We start from the raw sequence: 22155 nt of genomic DNA, 5'->3' as shown, positions 1-22155 counted from the left end.
TGATTCACATTTAAAATCTTCTTATGAGACAAATGTTACATTTTTAAATTTTAAAAACACAATTTATATTCTCAAATCGCATATTTAAATGCTAATTTTAACTTATGACTTTATATGGTGCATAAGCTAAAAGCATAGTTTAGGGCAATTAATGAAAGTAAGAAAACATAAATGTATCTAGAGATTCACAAGACATAAATATGTTAACGTGTGAAACTAGAAAAATTAAATACCTCACTAATTTCACTTTTGGGGAATTGCATTTGAATTTGCATTCACCACATCCCTTCAGTTTTCAATTCCACTATTTGTGTTCCCATAATAGTTTAGTGATCGAAATATTGAATTTCAAATTTCAAATATATACTCTGTTCTTAATTACTTGTTAGCTTTTTTTTTTTTACTAGTTTCTTTTTTACTTATTCCATTTAACTTGTCCATTTTCTACCACACTATTAATACAGTTGACATTTTTTTCTTTTCCTATTACTTCTTTTTGTCTTTAATTAGTTGTTATATTTTGCTTTTCAAGAGTTATTTTAATTAATTTTGAAGTTAAATTGAATCTGATTAACTTAATATTTTACAATAAAAATTAGATTTTAAAGTTATACATAATATATTACAAGTTACCATTTTTCTCATTTTTAAATTCACGTATTTTTACTTTTGAAAATCTAATATGACAATTTATTTGAGACGGATGGAGTAACTTTGCAAAAGATAAATACTATCCACTATGTCATTTCTCTTTTGCTATAACCAACTCTTTTCCATCCTAAAATGATTCTTTTTTTTATTATTATTATTTTGAAAAAGGAGTGAGAGATTTCCACCACCCAAAATGCAAATAATGCTCAGTCCAATATGTCCCAAATTGATATACAATATGTGTTGTAGTCTCATCATATGATTTTAAACGATTATTTTAATTAATTTTAGGTTCAAAGTTTTGTTGTACTTAATAATATGACTTAAAAGGAAGAGAAATTTCGATGTTGAGTTATCCAAGTGTTGAATCTTGAACGATCTAAATAGCATGGACTGATCACTTTTTGACTTTAATTTTAAAAAAAAAATCACTGCTCTTTGAACTGTTACAAGTAAAATTTCATGATAATATTCTGAAATATCACCTTGTAGACGGTTGAAAATACTCCATGATGTTGGTTATTTTTAAATTGCAGAAGTTGAAAATGGTTCTTTGTGAAATTCTCATGTCTTGAACGTGCAAAAGAGTTGACGTTCTTTTTTATTAACATGGGAAATATTATGTTCCTTATTTCTTTATTTTAATTTGTTGTTACTAGTTAAAATGACAGTCTATATATTATACTTCGGTCAATGAATTTTTTCTGATACTTTTTCTATAATTCAAAATAATAAAAAATTTAAGGTCTACTTAATTATCTCTCACTATGAAAATATGTAATAAGTCACCCCTATTTATAATATATTAACAAACCTAAGTAAACTAGGACTAGCAACCTGCCTAACTAACAAATCATAAGTAAATATCTTAAATAACAAATTTTAAACTAGTAAGGAATCATATTCTTGATTTATTTCCTACGATATATGTTTAATTAACTCAAAATAGTTTTGTGGAAGACCAGCCATTTGCAAATCGACACAAAGCACCGATTATTACATTAAAAAAAGCGTTAAACAAACGACACCTTGCTAAATAGGTTTTAATTAAGACTAATTAAATGTTTGTCATATATACATATAAATTTTTTTATAATTATATAAACATAAACAAGAAAAGGTAGAATATTCTGTTTGCCGGGGCTATAATAATACATTATGTTGCCGTTTTAGTTATTATTATTTGTCTTGTTACTAACTCAAAATATATTAGGGATCGATACATACGTTGCATGGTGCCGGAATACATCACTAGAAATATTATACTTTCCGTTTGAAATTATCAATCGTGATTCGTTTAAAATTGTTATTTAAAATTATTTGTCATTGTAAAAGTTCTACATAAAATTGATCATTTTTCATTTTATATTCTTAGTAGATTGTTTTTGAAACTACAAACACTTCAAGTATGGGGTGATGAGACATAGATAGAGTAAATATTAATAAAAGGAGAATATATCTTAATTAGAAAGAAAAAAAGAAAGCATTTTCTTAAGGAGCTTATAACATAAAAATACCATCTATAATTTGAGGCAAAAAGAGTATTTGACTAAAGCACCTTATTTAATTTGTACATTGATCACTTAATTTTTTTCACCTTTTTCTTCAACATTTATTACGTAGAATATCTATAGTAAGGATAAATTAGAAGAAATAAATATTTCAGCGAACATGACAAATAAAAAGGGTGAAAGCAAGAATATGATAGTTGATTATAGTAATGTAATTATCTTTTAACAAATAAAGAGTGATTTACTTTCAAAGTAGAATTTCTCGTCATGAATTTGGACTGGTGAAATCTCAAAGCAGATATCGAATTTTAAATCCAAAATCTCAAAATAAATATCGCATACCAAATAAAACCTAAAAAATAAGAGTAACAGGTTAAACCTGGCTGTCACTCTTGGCAGCTATCAACTAAATGACATTAAACATTCTTGTACAGTAGAATTATTCACTTAATTATGCTCATCTACTTAGCCTTTAATTTACTGCCGTATATCTATTGATGGTAAAATTCATTGCCTGTTCAATTTAGTACTACTATTGTCTACTACATTTAAGTGCACCTATTAGTAACAGCTTTACTACTTACTTAAAAGAAGTCCAATCTACTACACTAGTTCCACTTAATTATTTTTTTATCAAATATTAACAGGTGGTTTGATAGCTAGATAAGAAATAAGTTATTTATATATAAATTTTCGTATAACTTATACAATAATTGATAGGTAGATATGAAATAACTTATTTCAACATTTAATTGACAATTCAAAAACTCGCATAACTAATACGTGACAAATGCATGCATAACACATTTGTTCTATTATATTTTTGTTATGGAATTCGAAATCCATGTATGGTTTTAGGAAAATAAACTTGAACGGATATAATACTATATGGCATATGCAATTCTATTTTAAGGATCTAGATGTTTCATATTATATAATTTCATCTCCATCAAATGATTAATGTTTAGTTGATTAATTACTTTTTTAGTGATTATTGCTTGCTTCTTTGCAAACAAAATTTGCTCTTAATTCATGTATGATGAAAAATTTAATCCAACAAGATAATTGTCACATGATATGTTTTCTTGATTACATGTTTGGTGACGGAGACTTTGTCTGAGAGTCATTTTTATTAGTATTTTTGAAACTTATTAAAATAATCTCACATTTAATTAGTGACGGTGGTTGGAATTATATTAATTAAACTTTGATGTAGTATTATATATTTAATAATAATTTGATTTTAATAGATCAAGTTGCCACGTCTTGATCAGTACATAAAAGAATTGACAAGGTGGTATGTTCACTGAAATAGAAGATACTAATCATTAAATTAAACAATTGTTGTCGGGAAGATTATGATTAGGTAAATTGAGAAATAATGAAGATAAGAATTTTTGGATTTGAAAGAATCAAATGAAATTTTTTTTTATTTTTTTTAGGAATAACTGTGTGTTGAATATTGCAGTTTAACTTATTTTCTTTAATAGGTAATTAGTGAAAGAAGTAAATAATATGAAGAAAAAGAATACTTATGTTTAAAAGGGTACTCATGGTAGTGATGGTAATTTTATTATAGTTTAAATCTATTTCCTCTCTTAAATACTACGGCGACGAAGAATCAATTGTGTAATTGACAATTACATTGCAATTTAAATATTTCATCCTTTCATTTTTATTTGTCATGTTGTGCTTTTTAAAAGTCAATTTGACTAATTTTCAAAGTACATTAATTCGATATTTTAAATAAAAAAATTGATATTCAAAAACTATACGAAAAGTACTATAAATTATAAATTTTTATATATTAATATGATGAAAAAATATATCGTAAAATATTAGTCAAAATTTTTATAATTTGATTCTAAAAAACAAACTACGACAATTAGGACGGAGGTACTATGTTTTTATAACTTATATCCCAAATATTTAAGAGGATATAGTCAACCTTCTTTTATCAAATGAGAATAACTTAATAAATTATAGATTATCATATATTGATTTAATATAACTTTTAAGAATTTTTTTATTATGAGTATATTTTACTAAATTAACACTATATCAAAAAAAAATTATTAGCGATAATTAATTAATGGTAATAATTTTATTGTCATTAAATTTATAGTTTTAGAGGCGATTAGCACTTTCTGTAAATATATCTAAAGCAATATTAGATCTAATAAGAATCAATTAATGCCGATAAATGTTTTAATATTTTTTGTTAATGTACTATTTATTGCCACTAAAAATTGATTTTGTTATATTGTACATTTGTACTCTTATTAATGATACTATAGAACTCTAAATTTGACTATTATTACATTATGTAGTTATATAATATTAAGAGTAAAATATACTTTTTTAGTTTAAATTATTTGTCTTGTTTGAACTTGACACATATAAAGTTTAAGAAAGTAAAATTAAAAAACATGTCATGTGAAAATTAAGCTGGAAAAATAAGACATATTAATTGAAACAAAGACATTGATAAACCTCTCTCAATTTATTAACTTAGACAAGTAAATAAAACATCTATTTTTAATATATGAATTCAAGTAACTTTACATAGCTTTTTGTCTACTTAGCTGAAAGTTGTCCAAATTATAAAAAGTTGAGGACATTGGTTGAATAATCTTAATTACATAGTCTGAGGAAGATATGAGAAAACATTTTGCCTCACAATTGAAAGACAGAAATATTGACATTATATGACCAGACCAGTCTTGTTATGGCCTCTACTGGAAATAACATTATATTATACTAAAATTATAAGAATGTGTTTTAATTTAGGAGTACGGAGTCAAAAAGACAATTTTTTTCCTTCAAAAAACATAAACACCATATCAATTTATCATTGCTCCAAAAGGAGTATTTTTTTTGGTAATTTTTTATTCAACTTTTTTAATGATACATTTGAAACCACAAAATTAAAGAACATTGTTGTACATTTGACAAATCTATAATTTATGATCACCACATTTCAAAATCTTTTTTTTCTCTTAAAACCGTGAGATAAATCAAAATAGGATAAATAAATTGAAATGGATCGAGTACACGTTTGATGGACATTATGAATATGTCACGCATACTTAATTTATGTTGACAAAAAAAAAAAGAGATTGTGATTTTTTGATTTTATTTTTTTAACTTCAGGATGAACCGTAATCGTTATAACCTCTATTTTTTGGGTGACGTAGACAACACAAGAGATGTAAATCGTATTAGGCTAACTCTGTTTGACATGCTCGACTCATAATGCATTGAGGGAGGATCAATCTCCGATCATTCGTATCAATAACCACCTTTCAAACCAACTGAGCTATTTGGAAGGATAATATTTTTTCTTTTTTTTTTAAGATTTATCCCCTGTAATTCCATTTATTTGTGCATGGTAATCTTTCAAATCATGGATGTCATTTTTGATGGTGTATTATATTGGCGCAGGGGTTCTGTCTCCCTTCTTTCCCATCTAAACTGTAGTCTCTTTTTGGCATTATTTTTAAACAGGGTCCCTCTTGTCCAAACAACAACCCATTAATTTGTTTAGAACATTATTTTACGTAAAAATAGATTAGGCTAAATAATGACTCAAATAATTAATTTTATAAGTAACATTTATGAATCCACATTAATTATGTCTTCTTCATCCAAACAATTGCATCAACACACCTAATCTTCGCCCCACTCTCTGGAGTTTGGTCCACACAGCCCCGCTACAATTCCATATTATTATGTCTAAACATATATAAATATTTTTAGAATAATTTTTTTGTTTATCGAATGCAAAAAGATAAATAAAAAACTCACTTATTTTCCTAAAAACATTCTAAGCAAATACTTTCTTACACCTCAAAACTAAAGTAATTTTTCTATGCAACTAATACTCCCTTTGTCCCTAATTACTTGTCCATTTTTGAATTGACACACTTATTTTTATCCATATTAATTATGAAGTGGGTGAATTAAAAAATTAAGATTTTCAAGAAGTTCTATTTTTTTCAAAGTAATTAATTGGGGGTATAATAAGTAAAAAAAAATTATCCTTTCTTGATTTGTCAAAATGGACAAGTAATTAAGGACAAGGAAATAATAAATTATATTTCCTCAAGAAATTATATTTTTTCTGTTTATGTAGAAATCTATAAATGCAATGTAGTTCATTTGTGTTGGTTGGGAAGGAACAGAGACACAGGAGGATTAATGTATTTGAGAAAAAAAAAATATTCATAACCAAATACGTACCTAAGTTATAGAATTTATATTTTGTTTAAAATTGTTACTCAATATTTCTTATCTCACCAATCAAACAATCCGAAGGACTAATATTTGAGTGATGAAATACTTATTTCACTCTCTTCTCTGCCCTCCTTCTGTATAAAGTTGTGAATACCTGTACTAAAAAATAAATATTTAATTTTATTCAATTTATTTAAGTTAGGAAATTAAGAATATATATAGGGATAAGGGTCTGAAAAATACCTCAACTTTGGTTGAATATGCTGTTGCGTTACTAAACTTTCATGATGACCTATTACCTCCCTAGACTATTTAATACCGTATTTTAAACATATATATTTGCCCACGTGGACATAAAAAAAATGCAAAATTATAAATAGTAATGTGTCCACGTGGGCACATATATACCTTTAAAATACACTACTAAATAGTTCAGGGAGGTAAAAAATACGGTATTAAATAGTCTAGGGAGGTAATAGGTCCTCATGAAAGTTTAGTATCGCAACAACAAATCCGACCAAAGTTGGGTATTTTTCAAACCCTTATCCCTATTAAATAACTATATAAAATAATATTAATAATCAATTTTTTAAAATTTAAGAATATCAATTTTTATTTTCATTGATAGAGATGCATATACACTTTTATAAATTCTAAAACCTCTAATTAAAAATGGAAAGTGTTCCTTATCATAATCTTTTTTTTTCCTTTTCATTTTCTCATAATTATAACTCGAAACTTCAAATTAAACGTGGAAGAATCTCATCCATCTCGAAGCTAGTTATACCAACGTCTCAAATACTTAGGATGAGTGGCAAAGTATGAAATTTTATTAAAGAAATTCAAAATATGAAGAAGCAAACACACAAAAAAGTCGAAGAGAATTTCAACATATGCATATAACAATACTATAATTTTCTAACGAAGAAGGTGTTAGGACCAAAATAAGCAGGTGTAATGCGGAAATTAACAAAACAAATCTCGAAAGACCACGAGTAAGAAGACAAACGAGAAACACACCAAAAGAGACAGATTTAATGTGGTTCGGTCAATCGACCTACATCCACAAAGGAGATAAACAATCTACTATAAATATGAGAGTACAAAATATAGAGAGAAACAACCTCAACCAATTCACTCGGAATACAAGGAGGTACACAAAATTCTCCCCCATAACCGCAACTCTCAAAACCCTAGGACTACATTGTGAATGTTGTTTAAGTTAGAAGGAACAAATTTATATTTATAAAGTCCTAAAACCTTTTCTACAAGAAAATGACTAGTAAAATATTAAAACATTTTCCTAAAAGGAAAACTTATTTATGATAAGAAATCTGGGAAAATAAAACCCAACAGAAGGTTGGAATAAATTGTTGAAACCTTACTAGCTCCGACCCTACTTTAGGGGCAATAAAATAGTACTAACAATATTTAAGTATGCCAAAACAAATGAAGTAAATAAGTGGAGTGTTGCAAGATTAGTAGGGGGAACTATTTATAGTGATTTAATGTTGAATTGTATACATCAAGAGGTTGGTATGTATATAGTACTGCTAATTTTGTATATCAACATTTACTGAACAGAAGAAAGCTGTTGGGGGTGTTGTAATGAATGAAAGGTTTTAAATTGTAATGTCAAAATGAAAGCTGAAATTGACCAATTATTCTATACCAAAACCAAAAGTACACGACAGACAGTGCCTGGACAAACTTGCTACATTAACGCTCCATCATTTATGATTCTTGTTTTCTTTATACTATTATTATAACAATTATAATATGATGCACTACTAACTATATACTTTTCTTTTCTATTTTGTCAAAGTTTATGCACCTTAGGTTAATGTCTTTCTGACTTTTATATCACCCCAAACTAGACGAAAGAAACGAGATTGAAATTGTTCAAAAATATAAAGAAGAAATGTTTAAATGCTGATGTGATTGATGAAATGTGAGAAGTTAGCTATGGTGGATTTGAGAAAAAAGTATTGGAGAATGATGATTAGACACAGAGGCGAAGCCAGCATGTCTTTAGGGCGGAAAATATTACTATATATACATGGTTAAAATTATTTTTAGATGTATATAATAGATGTCGAACCCCCTTCGACTAGTTCGCATGTTTACTCCTTCGGATTTTGAACCCCATTATTGAAAATCTTGTCTTCACCACTGATTAGACAAAACATGACACTTGCAAGTTGCAACTTAATGAAAATATGACCCTAAATAAGAGAATATGAAGGTAAAAATTAATAAGTAATCATACATTGTTTAGCTAATTTCCCTTATAAGTACTTTGATTTTATTATAATCTATTTTTACTTATTGTCTATTGGTGCTACTAGTATTTTTTATTATATTTTCTTTTGATATGTTTTACTTGAGTTAAGAGTTTATTGAAAATAATCTTTATATCTTTAAAAAATAGGGATAAAATTGAATATACATACCATACTTTCTAGTCTTCAATTATAGAATTTCACTAAATATATTATTATTATCTAAATTATTAATATACAAAATTCACTAGTCTCATGGTATTCGTAGGGCCACAAGGGGAAAACACTACTATATTAAGATTTTTTTAATTTTCAGAATTCAAATTCAAAACTTGTAAATTGTAATTAATGGCAAAGGGTTCTATCTATCCACTGTACTTGTAATAAGTTTGGAGCTAAATCAAACATCTTTAGCCCAAATTCTATATATTTATATTAAAATATTTAATAATTAAAAACTAAAAAGTTTCTAACTCCGTCTCTAAAATGACAAGAATGAATTTGTTGTTTGATAATTACATTCTTGTTACCTTCTTTTTTATTCAACATTTGGACATACTACATAAATTCAAAAAGATTAATTAACTAAATTTAGAGAAGAAGTAAAAGAAGTAAGACAAATAGGAAAGTCTTGCGATAACCAACCAGAATTGAGTTGGAGTGGTAAGTACTCTTTCATTCTTAATTAGATGTCTCAGATTCAAATCTCTCGGAATACAATATCGCCTTTGTTAGAAAGTGATTTATCCATAATGTGAAACTTTTCGGCATAAATTCAAATTTAATCAAACTTTAATATGAAAACGAACCCCAAGCAAAAAACTTAAAAAAAAAAAGAAGAAAAAAAGGTCTTACCATAAGAAGGAACAAAGAGAAAGTTGAAAATGGCCTTTCACCGGCCTCTACCCATAAAAATTCCAAATCCAAATAATTCGGCCCAACACACTTCTCCCAAATTCCCAAATCCCAATACACCCCCTCACCCCCCCGCCCCAAAATTTTCTCTTTTGACATAACCAATCAAGACATTAAACACTCTTTCTTTTTTCTGATGAATTTTTTTTCTCTTTCTCTCTCTATAGACCTTCAGAAAATCAGAACAGTTGCAGAATATACTAGTACTATTACTAGTATTATGGTGTTGTTGGGGGTAGTGTTTTAAAGAAAGCTGAAAAAGACCCTTTTTTTAGTTTTCTCTGTTTTCATTCTGTTTTCGTTTCAAGATTTTATTGTTTTTTCTTGTTGGTTTTGGGCATTGTTTTTGTTGAGCTGAAAATGGGGTTTTCTGGGAACAAGTTTTTCTATTGTGTATCTGGCATTGTGAGAAGGAAGAAGAAGAAGAGGATGATGATGATGATGATGTGTAATGGCGAATCTGCCCTTATGTTCATGAAGAAAGAGGTACTAAATCCAAGGTTATTTCTGAGTTTTCACAGATTGAAGGTGGTGGTGATGGTGATAATGGAGGAGGACAATGTAGGTGTCTCAATGTGAAGAAAAAAAAAAGGTTGGAATTTTGCGTGGTTAAAAGGCAAACAGGATGGAGCCAGGCACTTTTTATTTATATCAAGTTTTTTTTTCCTGTTTTTATTTTTCTTTATATATAGTGTTTTATTTTATTTTTTTCGCTAATGGAAAGTAAAAGAACTGTTATACCATCTTGGAGTACTCTTTTTTTTGTTTTGTGGTTTTATGTTTCCTTGTTTTTAACATTTAACTGGACTTAAAGGAGATGATGAAGAAGAAGCTAAATATTGATTATTTGTTATAGTCATGCATTAGTAATGAAGAACCTACTGTGTTAAAAGAGAAAAAACGAAGATATGAGGTTAGGACTGAAATTTATATTTACATTTTATTTGATGAGGATTGGTGTTTTCTTGTTCATTTTCCCAATATTGTCACCTAGATTTCTAGTCTTTTTCCTCCTAAATTTGTTTTGGTAAGTGGGGGTTAGGGGTATGTGTTGCTTGTTTAATCAAGTTTTGGGGTTTAGCTGAGACATCTAAAGATTATGTTTTTTTAGCTTGTATTACTGGCTGATTTGGAAATTAACTTGAGATCAAGATATTTACTCAATGTTTGTGAGCTGAGGGTTTATCGGAAGCAATGTCTCCACCTCATGAAGGTAGGGTACATTCCTCCCTAGACCCCACTAGTGGGATTACATTGAGTATGTTGTTGTTTCTGAGATATTGCTGAGTGGATACAGGTGATTGCTATTGATAACCCCAAGTGGTTCGGAATTGAGGTGTAGTTATTGTGTACTAATTTTGGAATATTACTTTATCTTTCTGTATTGTTTTGTCGATTAAAAGGCAGAAAGGAGCTCCTTAAATTGTTCAATATGCACATCTATTATCTTTATTTCTTAAAGGTCATGATGTTGTTGTGACTTGTGAAGTTTGTAAAATCATATGATTCTGTTTCACCTTGTAGTGCACCTTTTGCCTTCATGTTTGATGGTACTGTTCTGTTTAGAACTCACTATTTCCTTACTGGTAATTCAGTGAAAGAAAAATATGGATGTCCCCATTTCCCTTTTATGCATAATCCAATTTCATGAAAGTAAGTTCAGCTTGATCTATTTGGTGCTTATGAGGTAATATTGGCCTATGCATGGACTTCCACTCACCCCAATAATTGTGGATATGCCTAAATCATCTTTTTCCCTACTTCAATAAGAATATGTTGTTTCTTCTACTTAGATAATTGAAGTCTGAATACACTCTATCTTCCCTAGACCACACTTTGTGGGACTACAATAGTTATTTGTTGTAATAAGAGTCATTAGTTTTGCGATTTCTAAGACCTTTGTACCATTAAAGGATTGCTTTTTTTTGTTTGAAATAGACGGCATTTCAGTGTTTTTGGACTACCTATTACAGAGAACATTACTTCTGTTTGTAGATCTTGATGAAGTGCATTCCTGAGTTTCCGATTTTGCTCATGTTGAGTGATTTGGCTTCCAAATATTCCTTGACCCCTAGTGAGATAGGTAAGTTACGCTTCACTTAGCGTTGCTGCGTATCTCACTTTGTGTTGTGCTTAAGATGTATCAAATTCAATTCTTCTTCACAACTTGCTTGTTGTAGTTACTCAATTGCATTTTCATACGTATATTACCAGGTGACTGCTTGTTCTTCCATCCTTTTGGTACAACACTATGAAGATAAGGAAAGACTTGTTTCAAAAAAAGAATCCTCCAGCTCAATTTAAAATACTTGTTGTACTTTCCATTTTCATTTGCTTATGCTGATGTTTGCTGAAAGCAACTAGTCATAAAAAAATGATGATAATGGGGCCAACTTAGTGCACCTAGATTCAAACAACAACATATCCAGTATGATATAGGGTTATTCTGGTCTGAAGAGGGTAGAGCATACACATTCTTTACTTCTACCTCGAAAGCAATTTTTTTTCTTATTTCTGTCAGTCTACTGTTCTTATCTCTGTGTTTCTTGCTTACTTGCCTAGAAGTGATTATTTACATTTGCATCCTTCTCAAAAGCACCAAAGTAGGAAAAGAGCAAACTCTATTGGAGAGAAGTTTTTGACTGTTTTGAGAGCAACTTCACTCAACACTTTCAGTTAATGGTTTGGTTTGCTTTGCTTTCTGAGGCAGTAAGTATTCAAACAAGGTATTGCCTTCAAAAGTTGAGACATGATGTTAATAACAAAGACATAACCTTGTGAAGTTACTGAATCCAGCTTCTGTAACATGACAATTTGTCCTGCTCTTTTTGCTATACTCAGTTGACAGTGTATATAATTTTTCACTTTTTTACCCAGAGGATGAAAGGGATATGTCTAGTGTTACAGCTGTTTGTATATTGGTTAACTCTGAGAGAGTAGTTATACACATTTTCAACAATATCAGTTTGACTTAGGACCACCTCTTTTGTTCCCCGAAATTCTTGCTTGTAGGAATCTCATTTATAAGGACTCTTTTGTAGCATTATAATTTGTTTTAGCATTACTATCACTAGAACCAAGACACAACTTGGTAGGTGACCGGTCATGGTTGTGGTGAAGTGGTAAGTATTTTTTTCATTTTTAATTAAATGTCTTGGATTTGAGGCATTCAGGTACATAGTCGTCTTTGTTAGGTAGCAATCAATGTTAGACTTTTCTGTGTGATTTTGAATTTTGTTGTACCTCAATGCGGATAACCATATATGGGGTGAGAAACCAAAAGAAAAAAAACTACTATATTTAGGGTAAATAATCAATCATTAAAATCAAATATTTTTCATTATATTTGGAATTCGTAGTAGCTCTTTGTTAATTAATGTGTCCATAAAGTCTTTTAATTCTACCTATTTTTAATTAAAAAGACGAGTTTATTTATTTAAGTTAGACTAACAAAATTTCAACATACTATGTTCTTTAATCTTTTGATCGTCTTTTAAGTTGTAAAAATTGTATGAATTATAGCAATGGGTTATTTTCATATTTGTCCCTACTTTGTGTTGGAATTTAATATTTATACTTCCAAACAAATAATTTTATATTTATGCATTATAATATTTTACAAGTTATGTTCCTTGTTGAAAAACTTGTGCTCTGCTAGACATAAATTTAATTTTGAAGGGAAAAATTAAAGACCAAACTTATATAAAGGACAAAAATCTAAACCATTCACTTGAAGCGACAAACCGTGCAAATTCATCAGTGAAAATTGAGTTTGGGCCTAGCCCAGCAATTCTTAGGAAAATTCATCAGTGAAAATTAAGGTTTGTTAACTACTGCACATTTTTTAGGAAAATAATTACAAGAATAATGGTGGAAAGTAGCTTTTATTTTTTGTCTTTAAATGTTTTTTTTTTTAATGAATGTATCATATCCAACAATTTCACTTAATATGAACTAGAAGGAGTAGTAAATATTTTCCATGGATTTTTACCGAAAATTGCACTTTTTCAAAAGTGATATTTTAGGTTATTTGTAGAGTGTTTGGACTATGCTACTGCATTTCTAAATGGGCCTTCAACTTGCAATTCAAGGTCCAAGCCCAATATATTGCCGTCTCATTTATTCAAAACTTTATATTATTGTTTCATTAAAAAAAAAAGATCCTATGAAATTCAACTTGTAATTGTTTGTGAAAAGTAAACTTGTAACTGTAAGTTCTTATATAAAAGTTGAAAGAATTTCTAGAAATCATTGTTAAAGAAAAAAAAAGGAAAAACCCAACAATTTCCATAAGAAATAATTATGTAGATTTCATACTTCTGAATTTATACAATTTCACATAAATTATGCAATTATAGAAAATCATGAAATATATAATTTGAAAAGTCTCGATGCAAAATTTTACATTTGAAAAGTCAAATTCCGAAAAAGATAAAATTTGTGAAGGGACTAAATTGAGTTAAATGTAGAACCTTGAGGATCCATTTTCCTTTCATCGAAAGTTAAGGGGCTCAATTGACAATGCAAAATTCCTTATGAAGTTTAAATGGTCCCATTTGTCAGAAAGGTGACCTGCCGTAACATAGCATGTGCTTCCACTTGCTATAACCCACAACAATGTACAAAACGTGAAAACGAAGCATTGTTATCCATTACGTTTATTTCTTTGACATTTTTGCCCTTCCCACCGAGTCCGTAGATTTTACCCCTACTTTTTGTTTTGTAGGGACAGAGAAATTATTTTCAAAAACTCTTAAGATGAGTAACATACATCAAAGTAAAAGAATAACATAACAATTAACAAGGCAAATATAGCGTATTCATTTAGAAAATAACGATGGTAACAGTAATATGATAATCAAAACACATAACATTATGCGAAATAACAAAAGCTCAAGGATAAAAAACTATAAAAAAAATATCACTTCTATTGGTATGAATGCGGAACTTGTATAGACTCGCGAAAAACCTATCACGCCAAAAATTAAACAATGATTAACTATTTGCTAACGTTCTAATTTAATTTACAATTTTCATAACCTTTTTTATAGAACCATTCTCAATAAATTGAAAATGTGTTATGTCATATTTCCACGTTTGAATTTTCTTTGTAATTACTCCCTTCGTTTACTTATATTGTCACTTATTCTTAAACAATATATTTCATTTTTACTTATTATTTTTGACATATCAAGAAAATATAAATTATTTTTTTTATGTTTGACTCTTATCATTGAATACTTATTCTTCACTTTACCTTTCAAGACCTAATACTAAACATTAATTAATAATGATAGTGTAGTAAAATACATATATCAATAATTTTTATTTTTTTTTGATAGGTATGTCAAGTCAACGATTAAAAATGAGCGGAAGGAGTATATTAAACAAAAGGACCCATTGTATACATTTTAAATTAAAGTTAATATTAACAGGCCGGAGTTAACCATGGTTAATCTAGATTGGAGGATGGTGATAACTGTGTTCCAATAGTGGTATGTTAGCTGGCAACAATCATAACCACGGTTAAGTTTAACTAACCGTGGTTCTCAACCGCAAGATTTTATTTTCTTGGGAGTTGTTCTTGGTATAAAAAGGGCTTCTCAGCACAGAGAATGTATCAGATCTTAAAATCTTCGGAAGAGGCGTCTTGATAAACGTCCTTTCGTTTTGAATTTGAAATTTGAAGATTTCTCAAAAAAGCAGCGAAAATGAGAGAATGCATATCGATCCACATTGGTCAGGCCGGTATTCAGGTCGGAAATGCATGCTGGGAACTTTACTGCCTTGAGCATGGCATTCAGGTTTGTATTTTTCACCATCTCTTTATCTTTTCAAGCTTAAATTTCGAATTGTTTTTGTGTAGATCTGTTTGAATTTTTGAATTTACGTTCCTTAGATGTAAAATTTATTTGAATTTGCATTTTATACATAGATCTATGTGCTTCTTGAATCTGTTTGAATGATATAAAATGTTGTGCTTTGATCTCTTCAAATGCGAAGCCTTCTTGTATAGATCTGTCTGAATTATTTGCTTTGAGTCCCGTTGATATAAAAAAAACATTTGAATCAGCATATATTTAGGTAGATCAATGTGCTTTATGATAAATCTCTTTTCAAATGCAGATGTTATGATATGGATCTGTGTGAATAATGGTGTTATCAAAATGATTTGAATGCACTTGTGTTGAGTAATAGAAAAGAACATTTGATTGACGTCAGAAACATTTGAATCCACTCTTCTTTTGATAGATCTATTGATGCATTAATCTGTTTGAGTAACATCAATTTCTGATTGAATCTGTTCAAATGCGATTTTTTTTTACATGGATCTGTTTGGATAATACGATGTCAAAATGATTTGAAAGTCGAATTTTCTGGATAGATTCATGTTATGTTCAATAGATCGGATGAATGTCCATAGTATAGTTGTGTAGTAGAAACTTATGTGTCTATATGTCTACATTAGGTGGATCATCTTGAATGCTATATTAAAACTAGCGTACCTTAGGAGATTGTTGATGTATTCGTGAGGCGCAAAACTGAATACACATGTAGGATTTATTGTGAATGAATGGTAGTTAATGCTCTTATACTTGGGAATTTTTAAGCTAATGTATTCAATAATTAGGTTCTTTTGTGAGATCATATGACATTACTCAAATTATTTGGATATATGAAAAACATGTTATCCATTAGAATTGTATCTGTTGCTAAGAACCTGTTTTAGATGCATTGCTGACGAAGTGACGATCTTGTTATTGTTATTTCTCCCAAAAGCCTGATGGCCAGATGCCAGGCGACAAGACAGTTGGAGGAGGTGATGATGCATTCAACACCTTCTTCAGTGAAACTGGAGCTGGAAAGCATGTTCCCCGTGCTGTCTTTGTGGATCTTGAGCCTACTGTCATTGACGAAGTCAGGACAGGAACATACAGGCAGCTCTTTCACCCTGAGCAGCTCATCAGTGGCAAAGAAGATGCAGCCAACAACTTTGCCCGTGGACATTATACAAGTAAATATCTGTACCTTATTGCAGTACTGTATTTGGATTTGTTCAGCTTGATCAAGTTCTTATATTTGTCTTTTTGTCTTGTTTACAGTTGGGAAGGAGATAGTTGATCTCTGCTTGGATCGTATCAGGAAGCTTGCCGATAACTGTACTGGTCTTCAAGGTTTCCTGGTTTTCAATGCTGTTGGTGGTGGAACTGGTTCAGGTCTTGGGTCACTTCTGCTGGAGCGTCTCTCTGTGGACTATGGAAAGAAATCAAAACTTGGTTTCACCATTTATCCATCACCACAGGTCTCAACATCTGTGGTGGAACCTTACAACAGTGTCCTGTCAACCCACTCCCTTCTTGAGCACACTGATGTCGCAATTCTTCTTGACAATGAGGCTATCTATGACATTTGCAGGCGCTCATTGGACATTGAGCGTCCCACATACACCAATCTTAACCGTCTTATTTCACAGGTATTGTTTGTTACATCATATACAGTACGTTTGACTGCAAAGTTTCTGTTGTTTTAGGTATTAATTTTTGTGGAATCTACGCAGGTTATCTCTTCACTTACTGCTTCTTTGAGGTTTGATGGAGCCCTGAATGTTGATGTCAATGAATTCCAGACCAACCTTGTTCCCTACCCCAGGATTCATTTTATGCTTTCATCCTATGCTCCTGTCATTTCAGCCGAGAAAGCCTACCATGAGCAGCTGTCAGTTGCAGAGATTACCAACAGTGCTTTTGAGCCATCTTCCATGATGGTCAAGTGTGATCCTCGCCACGGCAAGTACATGGCTTGCTGCCTTATGTTCCGTGGTGATGTTGTGCCAAAGGATGTGAATGCTGCTGTGGCTACCATCAAGACTAAGCGCACCATCCAATTTGTTGACTGGTGCCCTACTGGATTCAAGTGTGGTATCAACTATCAGCCACCAACTGTTGTTCCTGGAGGTGATCTTGCCAAGGTGCAAAGGGCTGTATGTATGATTTCCAACTCAACCAGTGTTGCTGAGGTCTTCTCACGCATTGACCACAAGTTTGATCTGATGTATGCCAAGCGTGCTTTTGTGCACTGGTATGTTGGTGAGGGTATGGAGGAAGGTGAGTTCAGTGAAGCACGTGAAGATCTAGCTGCTTTGGAAAAGGATTACGAGGAGGTTGGTGCTGATTTGGAAGAAGGAGAGGATGATGATCACGAGGAATACTAAACACATGATGGCTTTGTTTGTTGGATTGTATTTTCCTTTGGGTGTTCTTCAAATGCTGCACTTAGATACATCACTGCTATTTTGTATTTTAATGTCTTGTTTGCTGAAATGAATTCTTCTGCTATGAAAAGTTAAACGTACTTGTTTGATTAAGCTGTTTTGCGTTTTTTTTTTTCTCTTTCTATATTTTTAAAACAATGTTGCATTTTCTCCATTGCTTCCTTTGTTTGTGGTTCAGTAGACGCCAATATTCAGATTGAAACACAACAAAATATTGCAGACTTGCAGCCTGAGAATTTTATAACTCATTTACTGAAAAATAAAATCGGTCTGGTAAGGAAAAGGCTCTAAACACAGTTAAGGCTAAACTACATGCTAGATGTGTTATAATGAAGTTTAAGAGAAATGCGCGGCTATTGATCCTCAAATGGGTCTAAGATTCTTCACTTGGGCTGGCATTTATCCCAGCTATAGGCACAACAGTTACATGTCTAGTAGAGCTTATAAACTGCTCATATAAACTGCTCAGCATTGACCACGAACCACAATTGTTCAACATGTCACTGAGGCTTATAGGCTGCAGTTTTAAGTTTCTATTGAATTTGTGTAGGGAGGTAAAAGACGCTACCTTGGCCCTGTGGGTGTTGAGGAGTCTAACTGTCCATCAGATGCGACAGTGTATAATGTAATTATTCGATTGTTGTGTGACAAAGGCTATATGGATGAGTAATGCGGTTGATGAGAGATGGATTTGATTGATCTTCTTCCTGATATGATCACATATCTTACGCAATGATTAAGGGATTGTCTGAGGTTGGTATGTTGGAAGAAGCTTGTGGATCTTATGAGGGAACATGGATGCATCCTGAGTACAGTGACCTATTCAACTCTTGCAAGTAAGAAGTGTACAACACATATAAAGAAGTTATGAGGGAACATGGATTCAAATGTGAAAACTCAAACGGAGAGTATATTTAAGCCATTTCTCAAAGTAAAAGGGTAAATATGACCTTTTCTCCATTTTTTTTTAAAACAAACACTATGGTAAAAACATGTTAAACGTGGATGCAGTACATGACCTGAGTGAAAATTTACTAACGTCCCAATCTTTGGATGAGACGATTTTCAATTTCCAATCTCTTCTTCATCAACAATGTGTATTTGTCAATAAGGTCTTGATCTGCAGCAGGCACCGTAAGCTTGCAGCTTAAGGATGTCTCCTCCAATTTCCTTATATACATATCAGAGATGGGTACAAATTTTCCCTTCTGGTTGCACAACCAACCATGAGCGGCTCTCAAGGCAGCACCGAGGGAAGCTGAATCTGTTGAAGGAAGCAAAAGCAATTCTTCATCAACTTCTCAACAACATCTTGAAAATCTTCTTACAAGAGTATGGCCAAATCCCTTCACTCTAACAGTAGAGGGGTTGTTTTCTCATGTGATTACTCAAGTAATAGTTATTATATTCCACTTTTATCAACAGAGAAAGTGACTTTCCGACAGTGTAGCACAATGTAAGAGTATGCTCAAGAGAACTGTCAGCAGACCAATATGAATGAGTTTGTTTACCTGTTTTTTGGACAGTATAGACGTTGCACCCAAAAATAGAAGCAATAATTGTCAGGATATGATCATTTGCAGATGCTCCTCCAGTTGCAATAATCTTTTTGGGTGGAGAAGGCATTCCAAGTCTCTCGGCATGAGCTCGCATGGAGAGTAACTGCCCCTCAATTAACGCTCGAACCTGTAAGTACCAGTCACCTCCATTTGTGTTTGTGTCTCTAGATGCTAATTAAAGTCTTTCATGATTCAGATAACTTCTTCAGTACAAGGCCACTTACCTCTGAAGGCGGATCAAACTCCTCTACTTCATGTTCTATTACTCCATCCATGGAGTCACCTGTAAAATTATCAAGAATGTAGCGGTGGAAACCAACTGGAGACCAAGCTTGTGAGTTTTATCATAATTTTCTCATGATATGAAAAATAAATCAACTGGTCTATTTCAGTTTAGTTGTATTTTAGGAGTGCACTGACCTGGAAGAGGAGGAAGTATTTCATGCTCTTTGTAATAAAAGCCAATCTTTCCACCTTTTGCAAGTAACAAGTGTACAATGTTTATAAAGAAACTACAGTTTACGAGATCTGAATCAAAATTCACTAACCATTCAAAGGTGGTGTTTGCTGTAAAAACATATTGAAAACCTCCCAAGATCCATCTGCATAGCGATCACGTATATCTACGAGGGTTTCAAGCACTTGCCAATAAGATGTGCCCCAATTTCAGACATCCTTTAAGTTTGGAAATCAGATACAAGCAGAGTACCTTCACGAGTCAAAGACCCATTCTTGTAGACCAACATTGCCATGAAGCTTTTGGTATCTACTGGATTAGGAAATACATGGCCATCTAAGCTAGGTTTATGGTCAGTGGTAATCCCGAAGACCTGGATAACAGCATGATTACATATAAATCATGTTACTAAGAGCATAGATAACGACAAGAGGGAGTTGCTCGGATATTATGCAACCCTCACTTCCAACCTTAAGGTTGTTGGTTCAAGTCACCGAGGGAGCAAAGGTGGGAGCTCCTAGGGGAGGGGTTAAAAGAGCACAGATAACAGTTCTTGATTTTTTCTTCTCTCAAATATTATCCAACCTTCGGAACAGTACAAGAGAAAAAGAGGGGCAAAAGGAAATAGAAAATTGGCTCTTCTGCATATAAGATGTCTCTATGCATCTCTTTGAAACTAAAGTCTCTTGTCACTTTCAATTAAATATATATATCTATGGGGTAAGAACACCAATTTTCACAACAACATTTGTTTTGATGGTGTTTAGCATGTTATAAGTGCAAGGCTCTTTTTCTTAGAAAAGAGGCAATGGAAGTGTGTATGCAAGACAGCAAGCTTTTAGTCTCTTACAGTGTCACTTGTGCCAAGACTGATTGCCAGATCTCCATAAGTGTTAAGGTTCAACCCTACAGGATCCAAAGGTTCAGTTAGTAGTAGTAGGCCGATGGATGAAAATTGGATTCTTGTAGATGGTGTTCAACAACAACTGCTACCATGTCTCAGTCCCAAACCAGTTCGGGTGTGTGGATAACCACAGATAATCTAGAACATCTCCATTACAACGGGCAATCGGATGTGCAAATAAAATGAGTCATCTACGCACTAGAATCTCTAGTGGCACAAACAATAGCTGCTTAAGTGGATAAAACATCATTTGCAAAAAAGAATAATTCAAGTTCTTGTTCATCATGAAAAAACGGAAAAAACAAGGAATTCACCTGCTAAGCTGTTGGGGTTGTCTCCAGACCATTGAACGACTACACAATTTTTGTTGAAGTGGTACCTGCAGCTGTTTCTATCAGTGGAAACACAAGCTAACAGTAGAATGAAGTAGAAATTGGCATCATAATGAGCAAATGCATCATAGATAATACAGTATTCGCTATCGTCAGGACATTATATGCAGATATGTTTTTAGATTAGACTTGAAAATACCAAATTTCTGTGACTTAGTATCGTTGGTTCATCCAGCAAGTGCCTCCGAATTGAAGGCAGAAAATACTCACAGTGATACTCCAGATGGCAAATATTAGTGTGGTTACCTTTGGTAGCAGCTTAACTTTGATAGGATACTGCAGCAACAACCATAACACAGTATAACCCCACAAATGGGGTCTGGGGAGGGTGGGTGTACGCAGACCTTAACTCTACCTTTGTGGTCGATGGAATGCTAATCAGCTAAAATGAAGGGTGGAATACTCATACTGAAAGAAACATTACTCTTGAGAAGAAACGAGATAGCTTCATAGAATCAGATATAAAAGATGATGAACAGAAGCAAAGGCTAGAATGGAAAAACTATTGTAGAAGGCAACGAAATTTTGTAAATAGCATGTCAATTTTCGCTAACCTCTCAACATAATAGGAAGCAATAGAACCAGCAACAGCATAAGCAGGAGCTAACTTCCCAAGTTTCTCCTCTAAACCAGGTGCAGTAGCCTAGAACAAACACAATCAACTGCAACATTTACGTAAGCTACTAAAATTTAACTACAGTAACATGATTAAACTAGATTTCAAGCACAAGAAACAACCTCCAGAGCTATCTTGGACCAAGTTCTGTGCTCAATGTCCATGAGATTCATTCCTGCTCCATCAGTTTGATCAATGCAAGCATAACCCCCGATAAGTAAAGATGCCATAAAAGAACTAACTAAGGATACCCTCTCTGTATTCTGATAAATTTCAGGCCGTGTTTCAAAAATCTTTCGAATTTGAGGACCGACATATCTTTCATGCGCACGAGAACCAGTAAGTTTGGCCAGCTCCAGA

At 31.8% G+C, this 22155-nt stretch overlaps 3 protein-coding genes across 5 annotated transcripts in view; 2 read left to right on the top strand and 1 right to left on the bottom strand.

Moving 5' to 3' along the window:
* The window catches only part of LOC125857041 (ergosterol biosynthetic protein 28), a 257213-nt gene that overhangs the window by 92724 nt on the left and 142334 nt on the right, over window positions 1-22155 (top strand). Inside the window, exon 1 of one of the 3 annotated variants that reach the window (XM_049536712.1) lies at window positions 225-230. The exons of 1 other annotated variant lie outside the window; for it this stretch is intronic. The gene's annotated coding sequence lies outside the window, so the exon portion shown is untranslated. Of the gene's footprint in view, window positions 1-224; window positions 231-13279; window positions 13288-22155 lie in introns of those variants that run through there. One more of the 3 variants, XM_049536711.1, reaches the window with a different exon arrangement.
* Window positions 15106-17960, top strand: LOC125857032 (tubulin alpha chain). Its single transcript, XM_049536701.1, has 4 exons — window positions 15106-15399; window positions 16376-16610; window positions 16699-17069; window positions 17154-17960. The coding sequence occupies exons 1-4, from the start codon at window positions 15307-15309 to the stop codon at window positions 17805-17807; spliced, it is 1353 nt and encodes a 450-aa protein (XP_049392658.1). The 5' UTR covers window positions 15106-15306; the 3' UTR covers window positions 17808-17960.
* Window positions 18877-22154, bottom strand: LOC125854768 (xylulose kinase 2-like; the record flags this gene model as incomplete). The annotated part of the gene is made up of 10 exons (XM_049534342.1): window positions 18877-19131; window positions 19379-19553; window positions 19651-19745; window positions 19847-19900; window positions 19975-20049; window positions 20136-20256; window positions 20734-20789; window positions 21102-21166; window positions 21734-21822; window positions 21918-22154. Coding segments are annotated over 10 exons (1197 nt in total), but the record flags the coding sequence as incomplete, so codon positions are not given.

Source organism: Solanum stenotomum, chromosome 2, assembly GCF_019186545.1.
Source record: "Solanum stenotomum isolate F172 chromosome 2, ASM1918654v1, whole genome shotgun sequence".
Classification (NCBI taxonomy): domain Eukaryota; kingdom Viridiplantae; phylum Streptophyta; class Magnoliopsida; order Solanales; family Solanaceae; genus Solanum; species Solanum stenotomum.
The sequence above is the reverse complement of the archived record's forward strand: the minus strand, read 5'-3'. Positions and strand labels throughout refer to the sequence as shown.